The sequence below is a fragment of the Gekko japonicus genome, unplaced genomic scaffold (assembly GCF_001447785.1).
Source record: "Gekko japonicus isolate JY-2015 unplaced genomic scaffold, Gekko_japonicus_V1.1 scaffold4837, whole genome shotgun sequence".
Classification (NCBI taxonomy): domain Eukaryota; kingdom Metazoa; phylum Chordata; class Lepidosauria; order Squamata; family Gekkonidae; genus Gekko; species Gekko japonicus.
The window spans coordinates 17,715-29,111 of NW_015163232.1; the positions used below are offsets into that span (position 1 = coordinate 17,715).

Genomic DNA, 11,397 nt, shown 5'->3' on the forward strand with positions numbered 1-11,397 from the left:
CTACACGACTTTCTCGTGGCTCACACCCATGGCACGGGTCGCCTACAAGAAGGGAGAGCTGCACCCGGATGACGTGTGGCCTTTGTCGAAGCAGGAGTCTTCAGACGTTACCTGTCGAAGGTATGAGTTGGCCGGTTCTTTCCAGAGAAGACCTTCTCCCTAAATCCTGCCCAGCGGTTTTCACATCCCTTAAGCCTGGGGGCCGATACGGGAGTCTTTCTGATAGGAAGACTCCCAAATCAGCCTCCGGGTTTAAGGGACAGGAAGCCAGACAGAAGCTGCCCTCATTGTTGGGTCTCGACTAACTCTCCCGCTCGCCCAAAGCACTTCTGTCAGTGGAACACGGTGCTCCTGCCTCGGAAACCCCATGGGGTTGGCATAATTTGGCAGTGGCTTGATGCCACATTCCAGCACTAAGGGTAAGAAAGAAGTCTAATAAAGGGCCAGTATTAAAAAACCTAGTTGAAACTTACAACATACAAAAATACATGTATTTATTAGAAAGACAGTTAGAAACATATAAGGGCCCCCATGAAAGCCTCGTAAAAAAGTAAAGGCAGCCTAAACACAAGGGCCAATACACACGACCTGACGCGTTTCTGCCCTAGTGGGGTCTTCTTCAGAGGTCAAACAATATTGAGGCACACGTAACTTTAATACCTATTACAGCAAGAAATTGCAAGTACATAAATAGATACCACTTCGGTGGGAAGGTAACAGGGTTCCGTGCGCCTTGGTGTTTAGTCATGCCGGCCACATGACCACGGAAACGTCTTCGGACAGCACTGGCTCTTCGGCTTTGAAACTGAGATGAGCACCACAACCCTAGAGTCGGACTCGCAGTGACCTCTGAAATGGTCCCTTCCCTGCTGACCCTTCTTTGAGTCTGTCCTGTTTAAGGCAGCTTTGAGTCATTTAGTTGGATCAAGCGTCAGCAGTAAATTATTATGATGGGTCTAGACCCACCTCAAGAATATAATCTCCAGTAACCACTGTTCCCTCTAAGCTGAGTTAGTGTGAGCTAGCTCACAGTTTTTTAGCCTCTGGCTCACACGTTTTTGTCTCAGCTCAAGAAGGATGTGGCTCCAGAGCAAACTAGTTTACGCAGTAACCAAATCACTCGCTCACAGCTTTAATGCACTGCTCCTAAAAAAAATAGCTACGGATTTTAAAGGGTCGGCCTTGGTCAGTGCTTCCTGTAAGCAGTGGAGTCTTGTAAGCAAAAATTCTACTTTGTGAGCTCCTGGCATTAAAGTCGTGAGCGAGCGATTTGGCTACTGGATAAATTAGTTTGCTCTGGAACCATCCTTCCTGAGCTAAGACAAAAATGTGTGAGCCAGAAGCTAAAAAACTGTGAGCTAGCTCACACTAACTCAACTTAGAGGGAACACTGGCCTTGGTGTATCGCTTATCTCAAGGGTGTCAAACATGCGGCCCGGGGGCTGGATAAGGCCCCCGGAGGGCTTCTATCAGGCCCGCAGTAGAACTGGCTGTCTTCTGCTGCTTCTTCCAGTTCTGCTGCTGCTGCGTCATCGTAGGTTTGCAGCTTACAGATACACACCCGAACGGCATACTCAAGATTGCAACAGCACAGACATTTTGATGTAATAATTCGGAGCAAGAGGTATCAGCGATCAGGCACTGTTACATAAACAAAATATTTGCAAGAGTGCTAACGTTTTAAGCATGTTTTTATTTTAAGTAAAAAAAACAACCCCTTTGTGCTTGTGTCCTTTATAAAGTTTATATCCCCGCTACCTGGCATTACATCTTATGACACGCATGGCCCGGCCCAACGAGGTCTCATTTATGTCAGATCCGGCCCTCGTAGCAAATGAGTTTGACACCCCCTGGCTTATATTATGCGGTCCAGAAGCGAACGCTGCGTTTAGTTGCTTGGGAAGATCCCTTAGCCCTGCTGTGTCTGTGTGCCGCTCCAGATTAGAAAGGCTGTGGCAACAAGAGTTGCAGGAACGCGGGCCCGAGGAAGCCTCTCTCCGGAGGGTGGCGTGGGTCTTCTGCCGCACCCGGCTCATCATTTCCATAGTCTGTTTGATGGTCACGCAGCTCGCTGGCTTCTGTGGTCCAGTAAGTACTATCCATCCTTTGTCTGACATCCGCCGTGTGGGCTCCCATTCTGCGGCCGGCGCTCATGCGTCCCAGGTTGCCTCGCAGGGGAACTTCTAAACACGTCGATTAGCTATAAACCTGCCTCTGCAGGGAGGATATAGGCCTTTCCCTGAGTGCTGCAGGGATCTTAATGCTTTTTCTGTATGCTCATACATGTGTCTTTTTAAATTGCTTGTACCAATGGATAGGGGAGGGTGTCGAGGTTTCCTGGGTTGGGGAGGGGGGGGGGAAAGCAATCTTTCATAAGTCACTTACTCTTTTGTGCTCTCTGCAAGATGAGAACAGAATGTTGGCGTTTAAGGTCGCTTCTTAAAGTCCTTTAGGCAATCAGCGTCTCAGGGGATTTTGCAGAACTAGTGTGGTCTGTCTGACTTTTATGGAAAGACTATTGGGTAGGTCCTACCTTTCCGGCGTCACGGTTAGGTCGCTGCCTCTTAGTCGGTAACGAAGACGCAGCACGTAGGACTTGACGCTCGCACCGTTATCCTTGTCGCCTGTTTTGTCGCACACGCTGTGCCGAGATTTTACCTTTTATTTTTTTGACACCTTGACTAAATCTATTCTTCTACAAATTTCCCTTGAGGAGTAGGAGCAGTCTTACTGCTTGTAGTACACATTTCAGTGTGCTGTTAAGCGGGGAAGGTTCAGTGCTTGGGGTAAGTACAGCGGAGGTGCACTGTTAAGAACGGTCTTGTCATCTTTCTTCTTCTCTTCTGAATTCCTAAGCCTGTTGCCGTTAAATCTTGAACCTGCCTTGTTATGATCCTCATTGAGAAAGGGGGGTGGGGTGTAAATGGGGGTGGGGGGGTTGTGTGTCTGTTTTTGGCTTGGCTTTGTGATAACAGCAAAAGGTGGAAACAGAAACGCAGGTTTTATTTGGCCGTGCTGTTAATTGCCAGGATGAATTAGGTTTTAACAGATCCAGCTTCTTCCAAGAAGAGCTTCTGTCATTGTTTCACTACAGGGACCTGCAGATTCCCTTACCTCTAGCAGAAAGTCAGTAGTCACGTTGCCACTCTTTCTTTTAGACTGTCTGATTCCAATCCAAGATAGGAAGGAACTAATAATTCCAATACGAGAACTAGTAATTCCAGTACAAGATGGGAAAGAATGAATAGAATACAGCCTGTGCCAAATTTGGTTGCCTGCAACCTTCCTCTGCCTATGTATCACCTCCAAAGAATATTTTTTCCTTAACTGTTCCATCATTTGGAAGGGGAGCTGAATCCATACTCCTCACTATTTTGAACTGCATTTTGCAAAACTAGCAGTGCTTCTGTTTGTTTTTTGTGGTTTTTTTTTTAATTGAAGCACATCCTTTCAGGTGAAAATGAAGCCGAAAAAGAATATGTAGAGATACAAAGGGGTAGATCGAGCGAAGCTGAAACACCTTTGCAAACTGACATTCTCATTTTAAGGTCCGGGAGCAGGGAATGCCGTTGGGGAGCAGAAGAATTGGGTTGGTTAAACTACCTCATGGTAATTATGCCTAAAAGTGAGGGCATTGCTATTTTGGAGTTCCTTGTACATCCCCAAGCCTCTTCGCACCAAAAACACATTTTTTATATATATTTTTAAAACCCTTCAGAATTCAACAGGGTAGGACGAACTGCATCTTTTAAAGACTAATTAAAAAAAACCCACGGGGGTTGCATTGAATTCAGACGAATGCTAAAACCTGTCCTGTTGAGGTCTGGGGCGACGACAAATTCTTGCTCGGTCCCACAAAGATCCTGAAATCCGGGCATGCATGAACATGTGTATCCAGCACGTTAGCACAGCAGTAGACTTTTCCTGTTCAGAAAGCAGGTAAATTCCCCATTGCCATAAATGAGGTTTTCATCCGGGATTTGAGGTGACGATGGACGGGTGGGGGGGGGTACAGTAAGGGTGGCTGGACGGGGCCGGGGAGCCACTCGAGGTAAGCCTTCCGCTCTCCCAGGTCCGCTCCAGTCAACAGCTGTCTTTGTGCTGTAAAATGCTGGATGTGGTTTGGGGGGGAAATCTTTCTCTGTAGTGAAACCAATGACAGAAGCTGTTCTTTAGAATTTCCAGGGTGGCTGTATTCTGCGGTCAGAAAGAGACAGTCAAGCTTGGCAGAATCCAACGGCAAGATGAGAAGGTAAGGTGATGTTTATTCACTGGGAATGCTTGAGTTCAGCCAAGGCAGCTAAGGACAGCTAGTTACAGTGACAGGAGTCATTTCCCCCCCTACCTCTGTTAGTTTCGATAGCTATGTATATTTAGGTTTTATATGCTGGCAATGTGTCACTGTCTTTAACCAAAAGAAACCATTTATTTTTAAGATCGGAAATGCTGTGTGTCCCCCCTCCCCTTTAATGCCTTCTTCTTCTTCTTCTTTTTTTTAAAAAAAATTGCTTTTAACTTTTCGATAAAAAAAAAAAAAGGAGTTAGCAGTGTTTCTTAAGTCTTCATCGGAATCACTAACTGTGTGTGCCAAAAAGGGTGACGCCCTGAATTACTGAGGGGAGAAAAGGAACCCCAGCGGACGTTGCCCCTCACGCTCGTGGAGACTTTGGCGTTCCATACCGTGACGTGTAAGAAAACGTTGGCCGCACTTGTCGACGCCGCTTGTGAACCTACCGCAGGGAAGGGTTAGCGGCCCTTCCAGTGACTCAGTTGCCTTTGTCGGATTTAGCGCTGGTGGAAGAAAACCACACCAAAGGTCTTCTCGCTCAGGTCCCAGCTGACCGGCCTTCTGGTCAGTTATGCCTCAATGTAGAGAATGTAAAATCGATCCAGTGGAAGATAAAAGCTGGCGTAGAGTAACCTTTCAGCACGAGCCGTAGCTCTTTGATTAGGGTTGTGGAAGTATTTTTTGTTCTTTTTTTGCTGGTGGTCAATTTGGGGGACCTGCGGGACACCGGGCTCTTTGCGTGGGCTTGTGGAAAACTCGTGGGAGAAACCCCACCCAGCAGAATCCTCCGCTGTAGCTTTCTAAAATGGACCACCGCGGGACTCGTACGTTCATCCTACCTACTTAAAAAAACAACAACGCATCACTTGACGCCAACCTGTGGCAGCCCGCGACCCTTTGCTCGGAAGTGTAGGGCACTGTTCTTCCCCCTTTCCTCCAGTCTTTCGTTGCACAGTACTCTGCTAAGCCTGTTTAGTCAAGAGGACTTCCTGTGGACTCAGAAAGCTGTCCCAAATCTCTTCTGGGGTTTCAGATTTTCAAGTCTTGTGGTGCACCGTGGTTCTTCTCTGACCCAATTAACGGAACCCTAAATCAGCATCGGTAGGTGTTGGAAAAGCAAGCCGGGCCTCCTACCCGTAGCAAAACTATAGTAAACCAGATGTGAGAAACCACTAGGCTTCAGAAGCCTTCCTGATTATCCACACGAGCCTTTCACCCCTCTGTGGACGCGGCAAACAAAATATCGATCCTGTATCAGGTGTTTTTTGTTGTTGTTTTTGGTTTGCGTGTATGTGTAGTTCAACTTTTATTTTGTCCCGAAAGCTAGACTGTATCAGGCTCTGTATAATTTTTCCCACGTGCTTGCAGGCAAGGTTGTATGTTTCTTACAGTTCCCTTCCTTTTTGTACAGTGTTTTTGAGAAGTTAACTCGTTTTAATACGGTTCTATATATAAAAAAATAAACGTTGACTGTTTCCCATTGATTAGTACTTAATGTTCATGACAGACGTGAATTGTGATAACTGTGTGCTGTACCTTTGGACAGCGCACGTAACGGGATTTCCGGGTTGGGGGCTGTTTTTCTCTTCCTACAGGTGGTGTTTGAAATGTGATTCCTGAGGTAAAATTGTTTTTGTCTTTGGAGGGGGAGGGCCGGGAGGTGCCAGGGTGAAAGGGTTTTTGTTTTTTTCCTTGTCGTCGGGGTTGGTTTTTAAAAATCCGTGTTCTTTTAATCTAATCTGACTGTGCTTTTTTTATTATTTTGTTTTTTGCTGCTTGTCCTTTGCTTTACTATTAAACTGCTGATGTTTATTTTCAGGAATGTTTTGCAAAATGTCCTTCTCACACTCTTCCCCAGTTCAACTGTAGGTACATTTGTTCCTTTTTATCAAATAAGCACGTTTGAAACAAAAAAAATATATATATATATATATAAAAATGTGTTAAAATGTCTTGTAAAGGAATATATCTTTTTTTTTTTAATCTCTTCCATGTTGCCTAAAGTACAGATATTATTTTTAAACATGTTAATCCTGATGATGACGGTAATGAATCGCTTTCAGCAAACTGACCGGTTTACGTTAAGTTAGAAAGCGTGAAGGAGCAGGATTCAGGAAGTTCCAAATTACTCTTCTTACTTACTACAAGTTTGACTCGCCTCTTGGTTTCATCAGGCAATAGTATAAGCTGCTACTGACGATCACAAAAGGCTATTTGGGAAAAAAAGATCCAAGTTCTCGTTTGGAAACGGAAGCCACTCACTCATTTCTAACGTAACGTAAAGCAATCAGATGGTTCCTCTGACACGTTGGGGTGTTCATGCCAGCCTGCCTTTCTCCCTGTAGGCCTTCGTTGTGAAACATCTCCTTGAGTACACCCAGGAGGAAGAACCTAACCTTCGGTACAGCCTGCTGCTGGTGTTTGGGCTGCTCATGACGGAAATAGTGCGTTCCTGGTCCTTGGCTTTAACGTGGGCTTTAAATTACCGCACCGGGGTCAGACTGCGTGGCGCTATCCTGACCATGGCTTTTAAGAAAATACTCAGGCTGAAAAATATCAAGGAGAAGTCCTTGGGAGAGGTAGGTTTTGCCGCGTTCCCCATCAGTCGCCGTTCGAAAGGTAACTTGGAGCAGGACATGCCGAACTCATTCCTCGGTATAACACAGGGGGCACCAATGAAATAACAATATACAGAACAGTTGCTGCAAAGTGCACACAATTATAAGAATAATAGACAATGATTAAGCTGTAATACTGATGAGCTTCGTGATGTTTAATCTTTGTTCTTAACAGCAAGGCACCATCAAACAAAGGATGATGACATCAAGATGAACGGACAGGGACGAACTTCTCGAGTTACCGTTCATTTCGATGACTCTTTATTGTACAGGTCTCAATTCTGTATCCATGTACAATAAAATCAACTGCTGGATAATCTTGAATTCAGATCCCTTCTTCCAAAGCTCTTAGCTAACAAGTATAACCTTTCAATCGGACAAACAAGTATGATAAAGAGTCATCGAAACGAACGGTAACTCGAGAAGTTCGTCCCTGTCCGTTCATCTTGATGTCATCATCCTTTGTTTGATGGAACTCATTCCTCGACCATCGATTCAGATGGGTAGCCATGTTGGTCCAAAGCAGCAGGACAAAGTTTGAGTCTAGTGGCACCTTTAGGAGCTTGAGCACGCAACGGCTTGTGTCAAACGGATGCCGCCTGCAGTTGATTCAGTGAGCCCCAGATGAGTGTTTGGTCTGTATGCTTGTTCATCAGGAGATGCTTCTGTTAACTCTAAGGAACAGACGGAGATACGAAGTGCAATGACCTCACACTTACCAGACCGGAAATAGCCCGATCTCGTCATATTTTGGAAGCGAAATGAATCAGACCCAAAGGAAACTGAAATAGTACGCTTAAATATCCATATGGTATTCACAGGGTGCATTCAGACTGGGCATTTGCAATGGAATAGGTGCCGGTTGGAAGTGGTGTACTTACCGGCGTTCACACGGCGAACATCTGCCTTCCGTCCCTAACCGTTGCAAAGAGCTTTAAACCGTTGTATTCTGCCACTAGGTCCCCAAGTGGTGGTGTCCTGAGTACAATGGTTGTAATCACTTTACCCCCCCCACCGTCTGATCGCTCTCCACCGTTGTAGAGCCACTTTTGTTCGGAAGCCCGAGGCTTCTGATTTTCGCCCGCCATTTTTTTTAGGTTGGTGATATGCGCTTGGGCAAAGCTTTTATTTTTAAAAGGTCGGCGATATGCACTTGGGCGAAGCTTCGCCCTGGCGTTTGTTTAAAAAAAGAAAAGAAAAGGGCCTTAGTTTAGCGTTTCGGAGGCGTCCAGGACCTCAGGGAGGCTACTTTACTCTTTAAACTTTAAAGGTAAGTCCTTGCCTTTAAAGTTTAAATATAAGACAGGGTTTTTTGCGCATGCGCGAAGATCGCCGTTCTGTGGATGGCTGCCTATGCGCATGCGCAAACTAAGTAAAAAACCCCCAACCCGCTGACGCCCGCTGTGTGTGGATGGGCGTATTGCGATGTGCTGCGCAGTCAGGAGGTGAGTGTGATCGCGTTTCAGCCAGCATAAACTGCACCGGTTCCAACTGATACAGTTTATGCCGGCTGAAACGCCCCGTCTGAACGCACCCACAGTGTATCAAAAGTGTACAAAAATAAGTTTAAACAATCATCATAGTAGAATTCGTAGTTGTTAACGAAGTTCTCTGGACTGACGTATCGTTTCGTTGGGACTTCCTCTGAACAACAGCGTCTCGTTACTGATACAACACCAATTGATATCTGGAGAGTGGACTCTTCTTCAAAGACTTTCAGACCGTTGTAGTAGTTTTAGCTTAGTGTATTCTAAACGGGCACATTGATGGGTCACTGGTAGCTATCCATACATCAGTTGGTGTTGTATCAGTAACGAGACACTGTTGTTCAGAGGACGTCCCAGCGAAACGATACGTCATTCCGGAGAACTTTATTAACAACTATGAATTCTACTATGAATTCTACTATGATCAGGCGAACATCTGCCTTCCGTCCCTAACCGTTGCAAAGAGCTTTAAACCGTTGTATTCTGCCACTAGGTCCCCAAGTGGTGGTATCCTGAGTACAACGGTTGTAATCGCTTTACCCCCGTCTGATCGCTCTCCAATTTTATTCAGGTACAAGTTCTCCCTCCTCTGCGAGGACAGATCTGCATGCCCCCCCCCCAATTACTAGCAATCCAAAACAGTCCAGTGGCACCTTTAAGACCCAGTTTTATTCAGGTACAAGCTCTCCCTCCTCTGCGAGGACAGATCTGCATGTCCCCCCCCACCCCCAATAGCTAACAATCCAAAACAGTCCAGTGGAGCCTGAGTGGTGGGTGTTGCCTTCTGCCACACTTCCGGTGATGTCAGGGGGTGTGGCATATGCAAATGACATGAGTTCCTGCACCTCTTTTTCTACGAAATGACCCCTGACTATGATGATTGTTTAAACTTATATTTGTACACTTTTGATATACTGTGAGATACCATATCGATATTTAAGCGCACTGTTTCAGTTTCCTTTGGGTCTGATTCATTTAGTTTATAGTGACTGTTACCCACTCCCCATATCTTGGAAGTCAAGCACGACCAAGGAAGTCCAGGGTCGCTATGCAGAGACTGGTGGTGGCACACCACCTCTGAACACCTCTTGCCTTGAAAACCCTACGGTGTTGCCATACGTCGGCTGTGACTCGATGGAATTTCCCACCACCGCCATCACTGTTAACACGTTTACCGGCACAAACCATTGGGAGTTTAGGCACGGTCCTGGACACCCCCTTATCCATGGGGGGCCCAGGTTACGAATGATAAGTGGTCAGATACCACTTACCAGAAGGGCATATTAAATAACGGGACACCACTCCCTCCTGTCACTTTCCGAATGGTCCGCTTCATCATTTAAGCTGGGTATAGTTATGTACAGGAGCTCCTGAAACGGTCTATCGATTGTCCCGTCAGGTACGTCCTCATTTGGAGTACTGCATACAGTTCTAGTCACCACACCTCAAAAAGGATATTATAGCACTGGAAAAGGTGCAGAAAAGGGCAACTAGAACGATCAAAGAGTTGGAGCACTTTCCCCATGAAGAAAGGTTAAAGCGCTTGGGGCTCTTTAGCTTGGAGAAATGATGGCCGAGGGATGCCATGATCGAGGTTTATAAGATTATGCATGGGATGGAGCAGGTTGAGAAAGAAGTACTTTTCTCCCTTTCTCACAGTATAAGAACTCATGGGCGCTCCATGAAATTGCTGAGCGGTCGGGTTAGAACAGATAAAAATAAGTCCTTCTTCACCCCAAGAGTGATTAACACATGGAATTCACTGCCACAGGAGGTGGCGGTGGCTACAATCATGGACGGCTTCAAGAGGGAATTAGATAAGCATATGGAGCAGAAGTCCTTCAGTGGCTATTAGCCACAAGGTATAGATAGGAACTCTCAGTTTGGGGCAAGTGATGCTCTGTACTCTTGGTGCTTGGGGTGGGCAACAGTGGGAGGTGTGTCATAACAGATATAAAACTTCTGTCGTTGTTATATTGTGTGTTTGTGCTCATTTGTTAACTCCATGGAACAGGCCTGAGTAGGCTAAAGGCACAGTGGGATGGGCACTGTTAGAGGCATGGCAGGGAGGTGCAGACCTTGTTTCCAGAGGCGACTGCATCTCCATCCTTGGTAATGATCTTTAAGTTGGGTTGTGTGTGTTTCAGCTCATTAACATATGCTCCAACGATGGGCAGAGAATGTTCGAGGCTGCTGCCGTTGGCAGTCTGCTGGCTGGAGGTCCGATCGTTGCCATCCTCGGGATGATTTATAACGTCATGATTCTGGGGCCCACCGGCTTCTTGGGATCAGCCGTCTTCATCCTCTTCTACCCGGCAATGGTGAGTAGGCGACCGTCAGCGTGTGGAATTGGGTTGAACGGATGTGAAGGCCTTCTTTCGTGCCCGGGGAACGAAAAGATTGTGCCGAATGGCTCTTCGAGCAGGGTGTAGTTGGTGGCATTGTTTTACTGTTTCACAAGGAAGTCACGATTTCTGCTCCAAGAATCTGAATTGATATCAGATTTAGACTAAACGATCACATAAGTCGAGCGTCCCATCAGCAGGAGGATGACAAATTGTGCCTTCTCCCCCTTTTGTTTCTGCCTGGTCACACTGCAAGAACTGGGGTGTGCATCTGGCTTCCCCGAACCGGAAAAAGGTACCAAATAAATGCTTTGTCGGTATTTATTCGGTGTTCCTAAGCCAATTGCAAACTTTTCGGCATCCGAATAGAGTTTCCCGAATTTGCTTCCAAATTTATTTGGCTTTTTCGGTGTTCGGGTAGCCGAATGTTGACTTCTCTTCCTCTGTGGCTTCCGTAGTCAATTTCACTCCCTGCCAGTCAGCTGTTAGGTTTAAGTCATTTAAACCTGACAGCTGACAGGCTGGTGGGAGTGAAACTGTGGGGGGGGAAGCCTCCTCTCTCTGCCTTCCATTCTCCAGCCACCCTGCATCCACGGGGCAACCGGAGATGGGCAGGCAGGGATCCCAGGCACATGCCCATGCCTCTTTCCCTCCCTGAG

General features: G+C 46.4%; 1 protein-coding gene across 1 annotated transcript in view; it reads left to right on the forward strand.

The window, feature by feature from the left end:
• Positions 1-11,397, forward strand: part of ABCC5 (ATP binding cassette subfamily C member 5) — a 69,908-nt gene that overhangs the window by 16,659 nt on the left and 41,852 nt on the right. Inside the window, exons 5-8 of the mRNA XM_015407190.1 lie at positions 1-120; positions 1,941-2,088; positions 6,634-6,867; positions 10,541-10,736. Coding sequence (XP_015262676.1) covers positions 1-120; positions 1,941-2,088; positions 6,634-6,867; positions 10,541-10,736 — 698 coding nt within the window. The remainder of the gene's footprint in view (positions 121-1,940; positions 2,089-6,633; positions 6,868-10,540; positions 10,737-11,397) is intronic.